The sequence below is a fragment of the Pseudorca crassidens genome, chromosome 17 (assembly GCF_039906515.1).
Source record: "Pseudorca crassidens isolate mPseCra1 chromosome 17, mPseCra1.hap1, whole genome shotgun sequence".
NCBI classification, from domain to species: domain Eukaryota; kingdom Metazoa; phylum Chordata; class Mammalia; order Artiodactyla; family Delphinidae; genus Pseudorca; species Pseudorca crassidens.
The window spans coordinates 46,072,295-46,095,201 of NC_090312.1; the positions used below are offsets into that span (position 1 = coordinate 46,072,295).

The 22,907-nt window shown below is 35.8% G+C and overlaps 1 protein-coding gene across 1 annotated transcript; it reads right to left on the reverse strand.

Annotated features, from left to right (window-relative positions):
- Window positions 1-127: 127 nt before the first annotated feature.
- On the reverse strand, window positions 128-16,551 carry OTUD6B (OTU deubiquitinase 6B). Its single transcript, XM_067711801.1, has 7 exons — window positions 16,336-16,551; window positions 15,516-15,667; window positions 13,173-13,253; window positions 7,847-8,159; window positions 6,181-6,242; window positions 3,259-3,365; window positions 128-2,473 (listed from the first exon to the last, which is right to left on the reverse strand). Exons 1-7 carry the CDS (start codon window positions 16,415-16,417, stop codon window positions 2,389-2,391), a joined length of 882 nt encoding a protein of 293 aa, XP_067567902.1. The 5' UTR covers window positions 16,418-16,551; the 3' UTR covers window positions 128-2,388.
- Window positions 16,552-22,907: the final 6,356 nt, after the last annotated feature.

The window sequence follows — 22,907 nt, forward strand, 5'->3', positions numbered from 1 at the left end:
TAAATATTAGAATCTGTGACTATTATTTTCAATTATATATGAGGACAAAATAAAAGCTGAATAAAATTCTAAAACAAAAGTTTTCTGTACTTCTAAAATTATTAAAGAATAACAATTTGAACAAATGTTGATTTAATTCACTCATCTTTTATTTTAGCAAACATCAGATAATATGAACAAAATTTTATTGCTCACTATAGTTACACACATTCTCTTTTGCTTTATATAAGTTAAAAAACATATTTAAGTGGATAAAATTCTTGGCTAAAGACATATTCCAGAACGCTAACATATACTTTTCTGAGTTAGGACAAAAGAAAGCTTATCAAACTTCCCTAAGAGACCAGCATCATACAGCAAATTAAATTAGTATATGCTGCTATTAAGTTAACAGCTGCCATTTTTTAAAGACTTTAATTTTAGTGTTTAGGTTACAGCTAAAATAATTTTTATCTCAAGTTTTAAGAAAGAAGAGAAGCTGACCATACAAACCCTGTTCATTACCATATTGGCCATTTAAAAAATAATAAAAATTAAAAAATATATCTACAATCAAGACAATTCTACTCATCCTGCTAGAAAAAAAATAGCTACCAATAAGTTATTTTAGAACACTTTAAATATAGATGGAATTTATAATAACTAGATATCTTTGTATCTTGTTTTATTACTTCTTAATGCTTCTCTTTTAAAGTAACAGATTACTTCAAAATAAAGCCAAGCTGCTTAGTATTTTACAATATCATTATTTTATAAATTTCAGACCCCTCAAAAAATTCAGATCAAGGATTACAAAGCAAGCAGCCTTCAGAATATATTTTGTTTGGCAAGCAGAATGGTTTTAATCTTTGGCAGTTGAATACCTTCATGTAGTACTTATTTGCTCTAGATGACCAGAACAGCTCCTGCCAGGTTCCCACACAGTCACCTGCTGGGCATGTGATACTGATACCCTGTTTTTAATATTATAAAACCCAATATTTACTTATAAAAATTAGTCGCATTCATGGAGAAAAAATTCAAATTTTATAAACTTGATGCAAAATTTTACTAGTTATTTTCTTATTTGAGAAAAACAGATCAAACCAGAAAGGTTTCATTTTTATAATACCCCCTTACATAACAAATTATCAGACACATTTGTACATATGGGTACTATCTTCTTAGAATACTGTTACAAGTAACCTAAAATCTGAGCTAGACAAATCATTCAACTGAAAAGTATTGTACTGATTTTATTATACAGTCTTGGCTCAACAGTGGCTTTCAGCCACATAAAAAATGCCCAAATACTTGAGACAAATATTCTCAAATATTTGAGGAAAGGTGACATTAATAAGGCTAACAAAATAAGTTAACGAAGGCATTCTGTAATCCTAGAGAATGAAGCAAAGGGAGAGATCTTGTAAGACAAATTGTAAAAGAGGAAGAATTTGAAGTAAATTTGGCCTTGGACCCTTTTATATTGCTACTCCTTCAATTTTCACAAGTTAAAGAATAAGGGAAACTAAAAACTATTTCTTAGTGTAAAAGACTGCAAGGCAAGCAAAGTAGCTGAGTAGTGATGGAGAAAATACAACAAAGATATAAAAGTTTATAGTTAAGAAGATAATCAAGAAATGATGGTACAACCATTCTGAAGTTAAGAAACAGAAAGGAATAACAAATGAGTTAGAAAAGCAATAATCTGCTGAGTCTTTTTAAGTTATATACAAATAAAAGACATCTGTACTTCTTTAGAGGTTTAAATCTGATTGGAAACATATTTACCTATGAATTTGTCTCATTTCTTAAAATATAACAACTGATTCCCATCTGAATAAATATTTTTTAATTCTTTATTAAAGCAAGCTTCTTAGCTGCACTTTGATGGGGCTATATAAAAAGCGTCAGAGCATTAATCCCATCAACACCAAAGTTACTGCAATCACGTTCATTTATAAGCACTCATTAAATTTGCTATCACCATCACCACATTATTGCAATGTCAAAGAGACTGAGTCATTTCACTTCTTCAAGAAAAATTACACTGACACGGTTACTGAAAGCTTTCAGTAATAGGGAGAAAAAAATTTTTTAACTATTTCAACACAGAACAGAATGTTCAGGATCCTATATTTAATAAAAATATCAGCAAACAGGGTACCATCTTGGTCTATAAATTATGTTCTCCACAAGGGACTTACAACTGTTTTTTAAAACACCACTAAGGGGACATTGGTGAAAGTTTATCTTTGACACATTTTTAAAAAACCTGTTAGTAGCTTTGCCATAAAACTGGTTTAAGGTAGTTGTTTTTTTTCCAGAAACATTTAGAACAATCCAACACTTGGTATTAATACTCAGATCAGCACGCTGTACTAAAACATAACAGCAACATTTTATAGACTAGCTGCAATTTTCACTAGCTGTGTTCACCAACCGTTTAACAGAATTGTAGTGTTCTCCTAAGCCATATGCATGTCTCATATAACTGAAATAAAAAAAGGAGAAATAAGTAATTTAGATAAAAGTAATTCAATTCACTGTATATAAATGTTTATTATGTATATAAAACCAAGTAATTTGAATTAATCACTTCACAGGGTATCATTCAATAGACTTCATTACTTAAAAGTTCAACACTATTTGAAAAGCATCAGCAGTCAGTAAGATCTGGTTCAATAACTCTGTCTGCTGAGTTTGTCAGGTAAAACACAATCATTGGAGTGAAAAAGGAAAAACTGAGATGCTGAGTGCTCAACAAGCTTAAATTATTACCTAAACCCAAGCCATTAATGACTACCTTAGTAGGCTTAGCTAATGAACACTAAAGCCAATGGCAAACTCTCCATGCTGTTTCAGAGAACTCTCAATTATGTAACATGTTTTTACAATATGAAGAAAAAAATCTCTAAGGAATAAACCATCAGGCAACATGAATGTATTTCAGCTTTTACACCTGTTGAAACTTTTAGCATTACCGTCAAACCAGAACAACATGAGAGCTAATCCTAAAATTTTGTAACCTTTAGAAATGACTTTATTCTTAACTCATATACAAGATTAAATCATTAGAGGTTTAAACAATTATCTAAATCACATGTTTTGACAATGCTTTCTAATTCTGTAATTGCCTTTTACATAAAATAAGCATAATTAATGCTGCTGAAGATGGACTTGTTTCGATTAATCAACATATATAACTTAAAATTTTTTCATAATCCTTTTTGTCTTAATCATGAAAAATATTAATAGTAGGAATTTCTAGGTACTTACACAAGTATTAATGGGTTTTTTGGATATTCTTCACCAACTACAAGAGGAGGAGAATCTGCCTGTATTATCTCTATTGGTGTTCGTAAAATGTGAGACAGGGCTCTTAGCTATAAAAGAGAAAATGTAAAACCAAAAAACAAACAAACAATATATATATTAGTAAGGGAAATAAAGAGGTAAATCTTATTCAAATCATGAACTACTGAATTTATGCATGAATAGGGCAACCAGTCAGAGCAGGGATCTACTCTTTTTCCTTAATGTACACCAAGAGCCCAGCACATAGTGGGCACTTAACACGTATTTGTTAAAAATCAAATAAATATAATGTTTACTAAATCAAATGCATAAGTTTCAAGCCCTGGATGTACAACAGCTTTTTGGAAATATCTATGCCATAGTTAATGAAGCATGGGGATGAGTAAATTGAATTCATTATACTAGTCTCTCTACTTTTGAATATGCCTTGAAAATTTCCATAATAAAGGATTTTTAAAAATACTGTTACTCAGGCACCAGATCAAATCAATTACAATTGAGAGGGGGTAGGGGAAGGACAGAGGAAGCAGGAAAGAATAGGAGGTTTATTTTTTTAAAAGCTTTTCAGATGACTCTATTGTACTAATGCTGAGAACAACTGCTCTATGATTTTCAAGGCATGAGTAGAATGAGCTTAGGAACTGCACTATCCTTTCATGGAATTTCCAACTGATTAACATATAATTTTAAGTTCATGACACATGATATAAAATTAGAGCTTAAAGTTGGATGAATAATAGTTAATAATGAATATTGGTAGTAACATTTTTTTAGACTTACTTTGACCAAGCATTCTAAGTGCTTTATGTGTATTAATTCATTCAGTCTTCACAATAACCTTACGGGATAGGTACTACTGTTATACATTTTAAAGACTATAATTACAGGTAGAGAAAGGTTAAGAGAAGTCAAGCACAAGGAAACAAAATGACTTGCAACTGAACTGAGAAGTCTGACTCTAGAGCTCAAGTTCATAAACAAATTAATCATTTAACAGTTTTCAGTCATAATGCACTGATCTGTTTATCTGCCCCATTATAACAGAACATGGACCTTTTAGGAAATTTTAAACGAAGGTAAGAAATTAATTCAAGAATATGGAAAAGGTTCTGTGCTACACAGTAGCAAATTTAATCCCATGTTCTATCTCGTAAAATATTCCTTTGAGGTACTTTTTTCTTATACCTCAAATAACATTTTTTAAAAGGCAGCATGGAATGGAGGGTGCAAAACAAGCTCTGGAAATCTTAATATCCCATCTAAGTCTTCAGAAATCATACAAAGAATTTCTCTTTAATAATTTAAATTTACCCCATTGTGAAAACAGAAACTCATTTCAAATGAATTCACAAACAATGTGAGAAAATGTCCTTCAAAAGATGTTTTAAAAGGTTTTTCTCAATTTAAAAAGAGTCACTTAGGTCTCTAGAACTCAAATTAATTTGAGATTCTTATTAAAAATTTCAAGCATCTTTAATTACTCCTAATGTAGTCACAAAGGTAACCTTCTCGAGTTTCAGAGACCCAGGAGAGGCATACAAAACAAGTGGACACAGTTCCCTCTGGTGGCTCAGAAGAGGTACAAATATAGCACTGCTAAGAAAAAGACTTTGAAGAAGCAATTATGTCATATCTCCAAACAACATAGTTCTTGAAGTGAAATAGTCAGAGCCACAAACTATTTAAGATGACTAATCATAATTACACAATAATATTAATTATACTGCTAGATTCATCTATCTGGCACTTTAGCTTACAAACTTCTATGCATATACTCTTTGCCTTATTTAATATCCACAAATGGCCTACCATATACACATAGGGGTTTTATTATCCCCATTCAATAAGGAAAATGGAGCTCAGGAGGTTGGCTGACTCCCCCAAAGTCACAAAACTGAGAAGCACAAGGAAAAACCACGACCTAGGGCTTCGCTGGTGGCGCAGTGGTTAAGAGTCTGCCTGCCGATGCAGGGGACACGGGTTCGTGCCCCGGTCCGGGAAGATCCCACATGCCGCGGAGCGGATAGGCCCGTGAGCCATGGCCGCTGAGCCTGCGCGTCCGGAGCCTGTGCTCCGCAACGGGAGAGGCCACAACAGTGAGAGGCCCGCGTACCACAGAAAAAAAAAAAAAAAAAAAACCCACAACCTAGCCCCAAGTCTTTCCCCCTTACTCCCTGACTTCTAATACCCCAGGCTATCTCATCACCACTTGGACCACTTAGGTGTTTTATTTTGCTTTAATGAAACAAAGTTAACAGTAAGATAAATAATTAGAGCTTAAAAAAAATCGTGATTAACTCCCTACAAGTGACTAAATATATTGTTTTCTTACAAGTGAATTTTAATGCATCAAATACTGCTTTCAAGTCAGTCAGTATCGACTAGGAACTCAAGACACAATTGTAATTGATGTATTGTGGGAGGATTTGACGTGTATTCTCACATTAAAATATTGTTTTCTATTTCTGATGTAAGAGATGTTACTTTTCCAATAGTGATTTTCATCAGTTGAGCCACTTGGGTAAATTTTACTGTACTTGAGTAAAATCTTCACTTTCATATGTCCATAAATTCAAATATACGGCCAGTAGCAATATCACAAATGGAAATACGCAGATGCAACACTAGCCTCACCAACACAATGATCAAACACTGGGCTATTTAAAATGAAATAGTGCTTCAGTTCCCAAAGGTACATACTTAAATTAAAGGCCTAAGAATATTAACTCCCTTTTTCAATGCTTCAGTAGAGAAACAGCAAATATATAAAGAAAAGGAACCTTGAAAGGGAAATTTGGATCATCTGAGAAATATGTCTGAAAACTACAGAAGGGATTTTTTAAAATAATTTAACAATGCCACTATGAATAATAACAAACTTACCTCAAGCTGACCTCCCCATGAAGCGGTGTTTATGATATCATCACAGTATTTTCCAAACTCTTCTGTAGAAAATAGATCAGAATATAGCACTGAATAATTTTTAGAACTCATGTTAGTCCCTTTTATACCTCCCACAATTTCTGATGAAACTGCCCAAGTTATGAACTTCCTCCTTCTCTACCTATATTCTCCAGAATTTAATCCATTTCCCAATCCAAATTTAATTCACTCAAACTTTCCATCGAAGAGCAAAGCAATTCATCTCTGCTTCTCTCCCTCAGCCTAAGGCCCAGCGACCTCAACTACATTATAAGCCTGCCTCTCTCTTGACCCAAGCAATGACCCCAAGATTGCCACCATATTCACATTTTAAAGTCCAAATCTGCATCTGAAGGAATATGTTGAAAGACTAAAAAATGCATCCTTTATAATATCAGGTTCACTATAAGACACTGTAAGAAATGTGAGAAGAGAATCAGAGTAAAAGTAAAATGAGTTGAAACTCCTTTCCCAGTGATAGCATCAAATAGTGCCTTCACATATTTTGGAAACGTCTACTTTATTTGTTATCAGTATCAGTTCTAGCCAAAGAAGGGTCTTCCTAGATCAGTCCTGAGAGGACATAAAAGACCTAACTGCAGAGTTTAATGGCATATCTTGAGCATACACACTTTTATACAGAAAGTTAACATGGAAAACTAACACCTCTAACTTCCTGTTTAGAGAAAGGGGAAAGAATTATGGGCATCTAGGAGAAAATATGTCCCGTGTATCTGTCTCATTCACTGTCTCATATCCAGTGCTCAGAACAGTGCCTACAGTAGTTCTTGCCACACTGTGGCCTTCAATATTGTCTAAAGTCTAAAGGAATGAAGGTAATTAAGTCTTTTGTCTTTTTCTCTGATTCACCATGCTGAGTTGCCACCTCCTCTCCACTGCCCTACAACTAGCAGTTGGGGACTCCATTAAACAAGTCACCCTTAACCATCCCCTCCCTCTTCAATACATCCTGTATTGCTCCCAGTAGATACTGACACACCTGCTGTCTTATCTCAAGGACTAACTTTCTCCCTTACTCCCCTTTCTCTTTAAGAAACTTTTTCAGATTTTCACTTGCTCTCTCCTTTATTTGCTCGTTGTACATTGTTTTACCTTCCCAACTATCAAAGGTATTATAGAGAATAACAAGGCAGGTTATTAACTCATCTGTTTTTCGTTTTGCAAAGTCAAATTTTGCCTGAATATTATAGCTTATTGAGAATAAAATTAAATCTCCCAAACTACAGGATAAAAGGAGGAATTAGTTTTCCTAATCATTCTATACTGGTGGTCTTCAGGCCCTATACTTCCAGAGACTAGTCAAAGCTTAACTTTGTGAAATAGAACTTATTAACACACTTTTAAAAATAGTAATAATGAATCCTATTCCTATCTTAGATAAAAGATTAATATATTTTAACTACAAAATAGTTAAGTACTTAAAAGATCTTAATAAACCAAAATGTGCTAGTATCTATTAAAGTTATAGAAAATAATTTTGCCTAAATGTTGAGATTTTTTTCCCCCATAAGGACCATTCAGGTTATTTTTATTATCAGTTCCAGGAAGCACTTTATTTAACAACCACCACAACCACAACAAGACATAGTAAAGAAAAATAAATTACCTGAAGTATACATATCTCCTGTATTAGGATTTGTTAAAAATGGCAGAAAGTCTTCCACGTGGCTTTGCATATAGTCAGCAGTCTGACATCTTAAGGCAGCCACAGTCAGACTGCAGTCCTGTTCTTTCAGTTGATCTTCAATGGCTCTATACATACAGTGGCCATCAGATGGAATCTGTTTAATTTCCAACTGTCTAGCTGCCAATATTTGAGCAAGTTTTTCACTTTCTACATGTCTAGCTCCAGTTAAGTTTTCAATTTCAGCTTCAGCTATCCTTTCTTCCCGCTCCTTTTCCAGTGCAGCTTTTTTGTCCTATGAAGAGGACAGTGTAGGAAGGTTAATTCCTAATAATTAGGACTAATTTACATTTATTATGGGGATGAAATATAAAATTCTCAGAAACATTTTTCTCCCATCTCCCACAAGCATTATCATATTGATGATCTCATCACTTGTAGAATTTTCTATATTGTGAACTCCTTTAAAGGCAAATGTTATTTCTCATCTGTGTGTACAGCACCTAGCTCTGTACTAGGACAAAAGAAAGCCCTCAAATTTTTCTTTGAAGTCTATTTAAAAACTACATGCCGGACTTCCCTGGTGGCGCAGTGGTTGAGAATCTGCCTGCTAATGCAGGGGACACGGGTTCGAGCCCTGGTCTGGGAGGATCCCACATGCTGCAGAGCAACTAGGCCCGTGAGCCACAACTACTGAGCCTGTGCTACGCAACAAGAGAGGCCGCGATAGTGAGAGGCCCGCGCACCGCGATGAAGAGCGGCCCCCGCTTGCCACAACTAGAGATAGCCCTCGCACAGAAACGAAGACCCAACACAGCAAAAATAAATAAATTAATTAATAAACTCCTACCCCCAACATCTTCTTTAAAAAAAAAAACTACATGCCAAGTATCTACAAACTTTACTTACCGATTTCAAAGTACTATCTTAGGACTGAGTTGTCCTAGGCCTTAAAGCAACATCATTGTCATACTTAAGTCCAAGCTAATCCAAACTTTTTAACTTATCACTCCACCAGTGAGGTCTTAATGTGCTAAATCACCAGCTCACCAGCGAGGCATTAGATGGCTAAGGTCTTTAGAAGGGTATAGGAGCTCTATATATCCAGCTTTAAAAAAAAAAAAAATGTGTACATACAAACACACACACATTTAACTAAAGTAACATAAAAATATTCTTCTCTATAAAAAAGTTAGAATATTATAGATAATCTAAAGTTCCCCTGCCAATCCCAGTGCCTGCTCTAGAGGTCTGATGTGTATCCTTCTAGATTTTTTTTCTATGTATTTTAATAAATACAGATGTACTCATAGAAAATGTACAGAAAACAGTATTTTAACAAAAGTCCTATCATACATTACACTCTGCAGCTTGCTTTCCTTATTCAAATGTTATAATGGGATGGGGAGAGGGTAATGAGAGATTTGTGACATGAAGGGTGGATAAGAAGTAGAGTGGGAAGGTTGGGAAAAAAGAGAAAAAACTCCTGACACTTGGAATAGCAAGGATCAAAAGACAGAAAGCACTATATGTTTCATAGCTGAACACGGTTCATATAGCTAGAGTACCAGATAAAAGTGTCAAAAGATGAGGTTGGGGGGCCAAAACGATGGTATACAGTTAATATATATTAAGTCTATGCATACATAGTTTAAAAAACAACACTAGAAGGAGATACACAAAATATTTACAGTGCTTTTCTCTGGATGGCAGGATTACAAAATAAGTTTATTTTGCTTTGTGTGTGTGCCTGCATGTTTGTGTGTGTGAACATCTTTCTAACTCTCTATGGTATGTTTTACTTGTATACTGGGAGCAAGTGCTTTTCAATTTAAGAGAATAAAAATTGTTAAACTACATTCTATCAATATAAATCTTGATATTGGTAGCAAACTACAGTGAAGCATTTAGATAAGCCAAGAAAAAGAAGGAAAAGGTAAAGATTTTTATTTCCCCAATCTAACCTTTCCTTACGACAGAAGATGTGAATGGAAAGGCAATTTTCAATTTCACTTAATGCCACCTGCTTCTACTACATGCCTGTTATGTGCTGTCCCAGATAAACCTAAAGTGATTTCTAAGTTACCTGAATCAAAAGCAGTATTATCTTCTTAATAAAACATAAACCTATTTGCTTTTTCTTCCCAACTCCAACCATGCCAGAAATACCATGAAACAATTTATTTCACTGCATACCTACAACTGTGGATCACAGTGGCATAAAATCTTAAAACACAAGATGGCACTATTACTTTTTAAAAGACTATAAAAAACATTTTCAGAGGGGAGAGGAAGGATAAGCACCTTGAATATCATCTAATCCAAAACCCCTCATTTTCCTCTTCTGAGGAAACAGCACGTAGAAAGATTTCCAAAGGCCATACAGCTGGTTAGAAGCAGAGCAGGGACCAAGGACAACACAGAGAGCTCCTTCTATCCAGGCACCTGAATCAGAATAAAAGTTGGAGTAGATGGGAGCTGGAGTTAATGACGTCAGGTACTAGTTCCTGGAAGAGTGGAACTTTATACTATCTGTAAAACCTTAATTTAAGCCTCTAAAATACTAATCCAATCATTTCATTTTTTCCCTCATGCTCTGCTTCAATATTACAAAGCAATTGTATTTCCTTTTCAGGGCACTAGGTGGGAAACACATTGCATTGTTTTCCCAACCATGCAGAGTTTTCCAGTGGCATGAGGCACTTTCCTTTCTACAACCCTAGTCCTGGAGGTAGAATGGCACCAATAAATTCTAGTGAAAATGTATGTATGATGAAAATAGCACATAAATCATAAATATATTGTCAGTAAAACTAGAGCCATGTGGTAATAGTATAGTAATACAGCAAAAACAACTCTGAAGAGAAATCTTAAGAGCTGGGTACTAGTGTAGGGGTTGTATTAAACTTTCAGCATGCCACTGAGACAACCTGGGCCTCAGCTTTCTCATTTATAAAATAAATTGAACTAGATCTCATTCCAGCTCTCAAATTTCTTATTTTTGGACCCCAGTTCTTCTAAGTTCTACTTTGGGCTCTTTCCACCATACCAATAAGTTTTCACTGAAGTTCTTGGAAGTAAATAAAATACTCCCTATGCTTTTCTAGATTGAAAATACGGGATTTGCTCTACAATATTCCAATAATAAACCTTCATAACATTTTGTCATGTTTTTCTACCAGAGAGTTGTATCTCTCCCATAGATGACATCATTAGTTAGCTGACTTTTCATTCCTTGGTGCCTCTGGGGGAAAATAAAAGTGGTTTGGCATAAGTCTAATACCCAATTATCTACCCTGTCTTCAGTTTCCATTTTCTTAAACACTATAAACTTTCAGTGTTTTCTGTCCCCAAATCCTATTAATATAACAAAGCAATAAGAAACTTTGGCCATTACTTATAGGGTGTTTTCTCTGCCAAGTGTTGACTCAGCAGAGAAGTGTTGCCAAGCAGCTGACTATAAAAGATACTACATTTTTTGAGAGTATAGCTGGAAAAGGTACGCATTTCAGCTATACAATATTTTAGGAGAAAAGTAAGAAAATGTTTGAGAAACGTAAGGGAATTAGTTTGTTTTGTTGCCTAAGGGACCAGGTAGGGTGAACAAGTGTTGATAAAGACAGGAAAGAGTTGTGTCATGTTTGCCAGAATTAAATAGTTGCTACTCTAAGATATAGCAATTACTAGGTAGAGGCAACTCCAACAAATATTTTGTTATGTTTCTGCCAAGCAAAACTTCTGCCCTTCACTTTTGATCTATAGAAAATAGATGACAATAATAAGGCTATAACAGAATACATATCATAAGTATAGAGGTGGTGAACTAAATAACCTCCAAAATACCATGAAACCTAAATTTCATCAGTCTATGAAATTCACAGTTATAATAATTACTCAAGAACAAAATTTTACAATAGTATGAGAAATGTTTGACAAGGTGCAACTTAAGCAACTTTCAAGCAAACAAACAAAAAAACTTGTCTTAGGTTGAATTTCTTAAGAGGTGTACTATGCAGTATTTAACACAGTGAACAATACTATCACTTGTTGACCCAAATCATAGTAAAAATGTTGTTTTAGGGCTTTGGAAACAGTAAATTATTTAATATTCACAATAACTCTATGAAGTAGGTATTATTTTCCCCCATTCTATACATGTGAAACTGAAGCTTAAAAAGGTTAAGAATCTTACCCAAAGCCACCACAATGGGATTAAAACCTCCATCTGACTGACACCAAATTCCATGCTCTATTAAATTATGTACTAAATTATAAGACGCAAAGCTCATTTAAACATTTAAATCCTAGAAAATATCAAGTGTTAATAAAACAATATTTGGGAAAGAAAGATTGGATTTAAACCCCTTGTTCTTTTTCAAAAGCCCTTACCTATCTAATCTCACGCCCATAATTTTGATATCATAAACTTATTACGTCCAATAAATCAGTTTCCTTACAGATCTTTGGTGAGGCAAAATTTCATTCCCGTATTTGTTTTTGTGCATGCTGTTTCACTGACTTTAAATATCCTAACTAAATAACTATATTTCCTTAAATACCAACTATGTAACACTTAGTACAATGAATTTTTCCTTCTCTGAATTTTCATCACAACTAACCAATACATATATAACTACATAATTCTGATATTTTTATATCTTGCTTAACTTCTAGATTCAAATTCTTATTTTACCACTTAATACCATAGTTTTTAACCAAAGCTATACATCAGTATCACCTGGGCTCACACTCTTCAAATTCTGAATTAAGTCTGGAATAACATATTTGTAAAAAATATCCTTTGTGGGCTTCCCTGGTGGCGCAGTGGTTGACAGTCTGCCTGCTGATGCAGGGGACAGGGGTTCGTGCCCCGGTCCGTGAAGACCCCACATGCCGCGGAGCGGCTGGGCCTGTGAGCCATGGCCGCTGAGCCTGCGCATCCAGAGGCTGTGCTCCACAACGGGAGACGCCACAACAGTGAGAGGCCCGCGTACCGCAAAAAAAAAAAAAAAAATTTATCCTTTGCACCTCCCCTTTCCTAGCCCCACTCTCCTATGAGAACTGCAAACTGGACATGTTATTTTATACTGCTTCAGGGCTATTTTCTTCTCTATAAAATGGGGATAAGAAATCCTACTTCACAGGATTACTGTCGGGACTAAATGAGATTTCATATAATCTAAAGCCTAATAAATATTAGTTCAGGTCCTCTGGCAAGGAACTCCATTTTTTTTCTATTCACTTCCAATACAACACCTAAGATAGTATTACACACACAGCACTAACAAATACTAGGTGACTTTCATACCCGTCTCTTTTGTGCTTTTGATATCCGAAACGGCTGACTCTCAAGAACCAAGTTTGAAATATTGACAGCAACAGAATCTATCTGAGGGAAACAAAAAACATTAACAAGTTAATGAAAAATACCTTTAAGTTATTATTCAAAGTATTAGATTATTAAATTATTATCAAAAGTCACAAATATGTGTCATCCCACAATTCAAATTTGAATAACAGCACTAGATACAGCACAATACTAAATGAGACATGGTTCTGTCTACTTTCTCTGTATTTAAGGGAGAACTGTCAGATTCCCAAGAACTTTCCTTATAGCTCTTCAGAGACAATGCTCATTCCTGCATGGTTTCCTTCCTTCTTAGAATGCCTACTCCATTCATCTAAATACTTCCTATAAGGGCCACAACTCATTCAGCATTCCACCCTTCTCTTCTCTAAATGTTATACTTATAGAATATGTAAGGTTCTGTCATTACTACTTTCATAACCTCAAATGTGGTGGCAAAGGCCTTTCTCTATCTTAATTAGCCAGAACCTGATGAGCACTGCTTCTTGACCCTGGTAGGAAGTTGAGATTTTTCTATCCTTTCCCATCTACAAACTGAAAAACTTTTAGGTAGAAAATTTAATCTATAATTATTGTTAGGATATTACAACTAATCTTAATCAACAAATGGCTGTTATGTGTTTGCTAAAGAATAAACTGCTAGACTTAAAACTATCAGGATTAGTAGCTAGTAGTTTATTACCACAAGTATAAGTTAAGCTAGTTTTTAGTATGACACATACATGAAACATATCAAGGCCTCTAATACCAGAGTCAGCAGTCCCTAAGGCTACGGACCAAATGATTAAAATATCAAAATCAGATTAAGACTTCAAAGAGCAGTTATCAACTTTAGTGAAATTAGGATTCTTATATTTTTCAGAGGAATGTGCTAATTTTACAAACTGCCATACTGACAACAGGCAAGATACAAAAAAGCATCTAGAAAAAAAAGGAGAAAGCAGTGACAAAAGAATTCAGGTGACATTCAGAAAGAAAACAGGCTTCAGTTTAAGAAAAAAAAGATAAAGTAAAATGAGAGTTTGTATTTTAACAGTTGGACAATATGTAGCTTAACAATTAAACATTTTTGTCCTTGGAAAACTAGGAAAGAAATCTCAAAATTGAAAGGCCTGAGAGAGCAAACAAATCTCACTAATAGAAAAGATAGGGAGACAATTAGGAATACCATGATTGTAACAACACAAACACCTAGAGCATCATGCCTTGTTACTTGGAAATAAAAGGCACGGAAAGCCAGGCTCTTGACAAAAAGTTAAAGAAAATAAAACTATGTTTAATACAATAACTGTAAATCAGTACAGACAAGCTGTTTTCCCTGTCAACAGCAGACCAAAAATGAACCAAATAAAATTTATTTATGGTAGATAAAATTTTGCATAGACATAAGAACTTTCTAACTATCAATAATGAGAATGAGGTTATGGAGTCTGTGATCTTTGGTATCTAAAACCCATGTAATAAGCTACCACTCTAGATAAAATTATAACAGAATTCAGTATTCACATTCTGGAGTAAGACAGCTCTCATTTTGAATTCAGGCTTTGGTACTCAATGGCTGTTATAAATTTAGAACAAAGTTTTAAATCTCTCTGAGTCTGTTTCCCATTTGAAAAATGGGATTATCTACACTTACTTCAGAGGTAATACTTTATAGTGTGTTATTATGAGAATTATGAGAAAATTAATGTAATATATTAAACAAAGTGTGTGGCATACAACACATTGTGTATGGCTACAATGATGAAATAAATATTAGCTAAAATGATGACAGTTAACATGCTACAATTTACCCAAGAAACATCAGTAAATTTCATCTTTTACAACTTGTTCATAAAGCACTTTTAACTTAAAAAATGATTTCACATTTGTTATCCCATTTCTTAAAAAAAATCTTGTGCTTAAACAGCAGTACTATTGGTATCATATGATATGTGAAGAACTTATGCTCAAGAAGATTAAGTAAATTTGCCCAGGTTACAATCCTATTTAATGGCAATTCTGAGACTAGGAGACTGGTCTTCCAACTTTCATTTGGTAAAGCTTCCTTTAGTCCATTTTATCAATCTGTTCATCTTTGGGGCAATAGTTTTCTTTGCTGGCCTTCCTTAAAAAACACACTACCATGTAAACCTGGTTGGAAAAATATCAATGAAAGGTGATGGCATGAGCGTGACTAAGTGACTTCTTTCCCTCCGATTTTATGATTTTATATAATAAACAGTGTAGTAGAAGTGGCAGTTGCTTTCAAAGGTAGACAAAGAGAAACATTACTTCACCTACTTTACTCTCCTTAGAAGTCTGCTTCAATTGCTCCAGCTCCTCTTTATGTTTCTGTTCCATTTCTGCTTCTAACTTAGCAACATCTTCAGTAAGTTGCTTCCTCCTCTTTTTGTCATTCTTGGGGACAGCATTCTTCATACCCTGAATTTTGGCTGAAAAGCCACCAAAACCATTAAGTCATAAACCCTGGGATTAAGAATAAATATGAAATAGTAACAATAAGGGGATGGTAAACGGTGAAGAGTTTAGAAAAAGTAATTATGAAAGCAAGAAGAGTAATTACACAACAGATAGTTACAGAGAAGGGTCCAGATGGAGCTAAGACACCCCCTCAAAAAAAAAAAAGAAAAATTTTATTAACATAACCGTGAGTTTGTTTGGTGTGGGAGGTGGAAAAACTTTAAAAAAAAAAAAAAGTAGATTTTTAAATCTTTCAAGTACCCCTTCCGAGTCCTCAAAATTTAGGTGAGATATTTCAAAACGCACCGAGTAGGGCAAGTGTCGGCAAGTAGGGTAGGAACAGGAAGGGGAGACAGGAAAGGGGGTCTGGGTCCAAGACGGTGGCTTCCCGGTGTTTTCAGAAACCCACACCCGGGCGGCGGCGCGGGGTAGGGGGAACGCGACGGACCGGAGAAGAGGAAGCTTCTGAAGGTCTGGGGGATTAAGGGACCTTGGAAAGGCGGGAAGGAAGAGACCACTGGCTACTTTGGAAAAGCGTTGGAGGATCCAGATCAGAAACCCCTCAAGATTTCCCAGAAGCGACCCGCCACGCACCCTTCCCTGGGTCCTGGCGACTTCTAGGTTCCCATTCCCCCGTCACCTTGCAAATCCTTCTTCTCTTTGCGATGCCTTCTCACCAGCTGCTCCTCCTCATCAAGCTCCTCAGTCAAGACTGCCTCCATGACGACCAGGTAACCCAGCACAGCTGCTGAAAGGAACCAGCACAACCGGCAAGGAGCACCTTCCACCTTTCAACCCTCACCCCGTGCGCCATTGGCCGCAGCTAGGATCCAGCCCCGCCTTCAAGGCGGTACCGGATCTAAGCTGAGTCATCGGAGAGAGGAGGAAGAAGAACCGGATGCTGCGCGTGCGCACTCCCGTGACCCGCGCTGATGCGGCAGGGCCTGGCAGGTTGGGGCGGGGTGGGGCGGGGCAGGTTGGGGCGGGGCGGGGCGGGGCAGGTTGGGGCGGGGCGGGGGTGGAGCGCGATGGCGTGCTGGGGTTTGTCTTAGCAGGCTGAAGTTTGCAGCCTTGCAATTGATCCGCGCTACAGCCCCTTCAGCAATAAAGCTACACCAGTCTATTGGCCCTGACGTGAGGCGGGCAGAGATGACGTAGGAGCACTGTTTTGGACGTTTGTTTTGTTTTGTTCGGTACTTCGGAACATCTATTTTAATGGGACCACTTTTGGTCCCATTGCTAAGAAGTACTATTCAAAAGGTAAGAAGGAAAAATAAAACATTTCAATAAAACCGTGAATAATTATCGGTGAGAATCTTTGTGCTGATTCAAACAGTCGGGAATTCAGTTCTGTTTATTATTTTCAAGGTCGTAATACCGCATTTCGGAAGAAAGACAACTAAGTAATTGAGAAAATGCCGCCTCTTGAATATAGCGGTGGAAATAGATGAGGTAGTAAGGATTGAGTATCATATCACACAGGAGCCTAAAGACCTATGCTCAATGATAAAGAGGCTATTGCCAGAGAGATTGAAAAGTATCAGGAAGCTCATAGAGATAACAGAAATGTGCAAGCCTCATAGGGCACAAAATGGAATTACTGAAGTTAACGCAAAACAAGAGAAATTTTCATGCAGAAAAAAAGAGAAAAGAAATCAAGTAAAGAGAAGAAGAGAGACCTAGAGCACCTGCCCAGGAGATAAAATCTACGTCGAATAGGGATACCTGAAACAGAGGACAAAGCAAATGAAGCTGAAACTATAAGGAACTAACTGAAGAAAAATGTCCAGAGTTGAAGAAGGAGCTAGATCTGCAAATTGAAAAAGTTCACAGGGTACCATTAAAATTTAATGAAAAGAAAGCAACACCCAGACATATCCTGGTAATATTTTTTAATTGGAAGGATAAATAAAATATTCTACAAGCATCCCAGACAGAGAAGGCAAGTTACTTATAAAGGCGCAAAGTTAGGCTGACCTCAGATTTTTCTCTTGCAACTGTAAATGCCAGAAAACAGTAGAACAATATCTACAGTTTAAGGGAAAATAATTTTAAACCAATTATATACCCTGCCAAATTATTTCTGTACCAAGGCAACTAGAAGACATTCACAGATATGCAGGGGTTGAGAAAGTATGTACCATACTTGAAAAATTTGCTGAATTATGTACTGCAGCCAACAAAGAACATGAATTAAAATAACAGAAAAGGAGGCAATTGTATGAAAAAATTAGTGGTAAGCATTAGTTAAACAGCATTAAGGTTACATTGTTAGGTAGAGTTATAAAACTAAATGCTAAAATTTGTAAGTTGGGTCTAAAATTTCAGTTTATAAACTGTGAAAAGGCATGCTAAACGTTCAATATATAGAGCAAATAAATACTGTTTTATTTTTAGCATGCAATGTAGATAAAGATATTCATGTTCTTAAGCTAAACATAAGTAAAATAAAAGGACTTTGTCACTGTGCACAGAACCTGTAGAATAAAGGCATACCAAATGTTAATCTGGCAAAATGGGAAAACCAGTCAGTACAGTTTTGTTTTCCCTAGTTTTAATTATAGAAGGGGGAAAAGTAGCAAATTTGTGTGTAATGCTAATACTGGTAGTGTACAAATAAAATTTTTTTAATTACTCATTGGAGAGATCGTGAATTAAAACCTTGTTTTATGTGCATCTTGCCCTCAGAAAATCAATACCTACTGCTTCATGTAGTAGTAGATCATTGTAAGTGAATTTGACAATGAGATGTGTTACAAATAAAAATAGAGCACATATTCCAATTGTTTGGATTATAGAGGAAGTGGTGAAAAACAACAAGGAAGCATTAAAATTGGCATAAGATAGATTGACACAGGTACTGATGAGTCATCACACTCGTAAACAGGTTAAATAGTCCTATTTAAAGAGATTAAAATTGGGTCAAAAATCAATCTATAACCCTGGATACTCACATTTGTATAAAGCAAATGATAAAAGAGTTTAAAGATAATGGAAACGTTAAGTCATAGAAATGGAAGTAGGGAGCAATATTTTTATTAGAACTCAAGCTATAACATATTTATAAAACGTACAGTACAGGTGGTAACATTTAAGAGGCTTTATGTGGCAAATAACATGGCATTCATATGTAAAATAAATGTTCAATACCTTCATGTGAGTGATAGTTTTACTGATGTATATATGTTTTAAAAAATTGTACATTTTAAATTAGTACATTTTAGGTACTTAAAATTAATAAAGTAATCCTTTAATTAAAGAAAATACACATGGCAAAAATTGTTGGACTATGACTTCAGTACTTACAATCTTTAATAAGTCAAGTAAATGAAAAGTTGAGATAGTTAAGGAGTAGTTAAGTAATTCAGAGGTGTGTGTATTTGCGTTCTTTTCAGATTTTCCTGAAACATTTCTAAGTGACATATTAAGGTGCAGGGAAAACTTTAATATATTTCTAGAAAGCACAATGATCACATTGCAAAAAAGCCTAGGAACTAAATCCAAATGCTGAAAAATCACATATTTGGAATTTTTTTAATGTTATTAATTACCTTTGGGTCAAAGAGGAGATTATAATAAATGTGATAATTTAGGATCTGCAACAATAAGGACATTATAAGTTATATGTTATGTGATGGATGTACAAAAGTCAAGGAACTAGGAATGAAAACACTAGATGAAGAATGGAATATGCACATAAGAAAGACATAGTTACTGGACTTTCTAAATTTTGCTACCTTCCAATTCTAAGTAGTGGATTTACTTCAATATAAGCTATTCTAAGTGCCATAGTTAACTTCTTAGTGACAGATTTTTCCCAACTGAATTTTACCATAATGGATTCTAAGGAGCTAACAGTTGACTCTCAAAGAGAGAGAAGCCAAATTCTCTTCTCTCACCACCACCTACTGCCCTCCTCCCCATCACTGTTTTTGTTCTTCCTTTCTCAGACTTCCGTGTAATACTTCTTGTTCCACAATCTTTTTATTGAAAAGTATGGTCCTCAGAAAAGCAGCATAAGCATTGCCTGGGAGCTTGTTAGAAATGTGGTATGTCAGGATAATAGCAACACAAGATTATATTATAAAATGTATTATTAAGCATCTATAAGCCTTCTCAGTTCACACAGTGCATTGTATATTATGAATGTTTAATAAATGTTAAGTAGTATTAGAATCTAGAAACAGTTTTGCTTAAGCAGTGTTATTGTATGAGAGATTTTGTGCTTGAATTGTAAGCTATTGCAGCATCCCTATTTGAATCAAAGATTTGGTTGCATTTTCCAAATATTTCAGGTGAGAACTGGTACTTCTATTTTTCCTTGTAAGGATGGGACACAAAGAAAACTTCAGATTGAACAATCCAAATTTTAAAATGTTGAGGGAGTACAATTTAAAATGGTAAATGAAGAATGAGCCTTTCTCTAGTGAATAAAATAAACATGGAGTCAATTTAAATTAGATATTTCAAGGTTTCTGGTTAAAATCAAAGATCCATTTACAGCAGCTATATATAGTTGATAATGGGTGGATAAACAGGAGCATTGGCAATACTTGGAACAGTAGCTCTAGTAAGTTATAGACAGGACTTTTTCTATTCTTGAATGATCTACTCCCCTGAAGGTGATGACACCCTTGTATTAGCAAGGGTGGGCAAGACCAGCGATGCTCAAATTTAAATATGCAAACCATTTGCCTGGGAAGATCATATTAAGTCACAGGTATTGATTCACCAAGTTTAGGGTAAAGTTGATATTCTGTATTTCTTGCAAGTCCCTGTGGGCTGTTGATGCTGCCACTTTGGGTACCTACCATACTTTCAAGTAGAACGATAATAAAACCTATATTGTATCTACTGTCCATGAAAGTGAGGCTCAAAAAAAAGTAATTGGCTTAAGACCACACAGTAAGTATCAGAACCAAATATGATTTCAAGACTAATTCATGTCATCTGTACAACCCTGCCCTCATCCATACTACAGCACCTACTTAGAAGATTGTTGTGAGGATAAACTTTATATAATAAGGAAGAAAGCTCATTACTTCAGGTAAGTTACATATTGCAGAAAACAATGGCTCATGCAGGGGAAAATGAGTTTTGTTTGTAACATGTTGAGCATGATTTGTGACAGGGACATTTGTGGATAAGTCAGACAGGTATTTAGAGATTCAGGTCCAGAGCCAGCAGAGATGTCATGGTTGGAAATTTTGGTTTTAGTTTTCTGACTTGAAGGTGGTATTTGAGGCCATGAGAAATCACCCTGGAAAGAATGATAGGAAATAGAAGAGAAAAGGAAAGGAGGTTAAACCTTAAGGGCCACACCTATATTTGATGGGTAGGTAATACAGAGGAATGGAATATTTCAATTTATAGTTCCAACTGAATTAAACATCAAAAATAAGGCACTTCCGAGAAGTGTCTGGAAAGAGAGAGAAATCTAATGAAACATGAATGGTTGAAGAAAGTGTGTGCATGTCATCTGCCCAAGGATTGGAATGTGTGTGATTCACCCACCGTATGACTTGGGGACAGATAATTAAGCCGCTGTGAACCTCAGCTCCTTCACAAAGTGGGATGGGCAAGTGGCCTCCCACCCAGGAGTTTGTGAGAATCCCTTTTCTTTGTGTTCCTCTGTTTCTCTATCCCTCTCTCTCCCCCTTTCTTCCATCCGTTGAGCATCTATTACATGCCAGATACCTGGAAGAGCCCTGGGAATGCAGCTTAAACGGGGCTGGGTAAGGATGAGCCCCAGTGCTGGGGCCCAGGTGACTCAGCCTTGGCTGGCCAGTCAGAGAGCACTTAGTTCCAGGTGTGAATGGGCCAGTGGTCCTCCAGGGAGCCCGGGGCACCACAGGATGTTGACAGCAGGCATCCCTGTGTCAGAGGGATGCCTTTCCTTCTGTAGTTCTCTTTGACTCTCTCTCTACCTCTCTGTATCTCTTGATCTGTCTTGCCATCTCCCTGTTCTCTTGGTTTTTATTTCTTTCTGTGTCCTTACCTGTCATCTTCTCTCCTAGATTAACTCTCTCTCTTTTTAAAAATAAGTCTGGCTTCCTCATTCTTTCTCTGTTGACTCTATCTTCTATATGTTCTCTCTTCCTGCTTGATATCTTCCTGTCTGTATTTCTGCTTCTTTGACTCTATTTAGGCCTAGCTTCTCAGTCTATTTCTCTCTCTCTCTCTCCCCTTCTCCTTCTCCCTCTGTCTGTTTCTGTCACTGTCTCTCTCTCTGGCTCCCTCTCCTTTCCAATCTCCTGTCCAGACACCCAGAAACAGGACTTGTCCAAGGGATGGGAACCAGCCAGAGACCCAGCTGCCTTCTCCCCTGTGACTGGACCTACCAGTAACCAGTTGCAGGAGCTTTACAGTAGGGCTCACTCACCCTTCAATGAGGTCATTGATGTGAACTTGAGTTGTATGCCTGTCTTCTGGAGTATTTCTCTCAGTAGCTCTGTCTAATCAGGTTTGGGTGTTAATTAAATAACTGATATTTGCATGTTTGGTGGCAACTTGATGTCATATTAAATTTTAATTTGGTCTAAAAAAAAAAGCACTACAGTCAAACCTATACTTTGAGTTGAATAATGAGCAGGAGGGTCTTTTATCTTTGTACTAAATTTTTTAACTTATAATTTGCAAACTATAAAATAATCTGTAATAGCACACATTATTCCATTATAGATTCTAATTTTTTAGTTCACTGCTACATATCTACATCTAGTTGATTTTTGTTACTGGTGGTAGTTATGTTCTTTAAAGTTTCTCAAACACTGAATTAGTGAATACTATATCATTGTCCCTAGGAGAAATATAGCATTAGGTTTCTGCAAACCTCTGGTCACATTATTGTCACCAACAGATGAATACATAACCTTAGGGTGTCACCTTATTTTAAGATACCTTATTTAATATCTGTTGTTCATTCACTAACATTGAACTCATGGCCAACAGAACTATAACTCATAGCCTGAATGAATCTTATCTAACACATATTTTCTCTGTAAGGTACTTAGGAACAGTACACAGCACTATACTTAGGGACCATTTTAAAGAGCAAAATCACCCATAAAAAGCACAAAATTGCAAAAAACACACTAAATATATCCTGAAAAGGACACTAGTTTACAGTATGAGAACTGAGACAAGATAGGGTGTCACCGTGTTCCACTTCATCAGGGATTATACATGTCAGATGACAAATTTTTTTTGCTG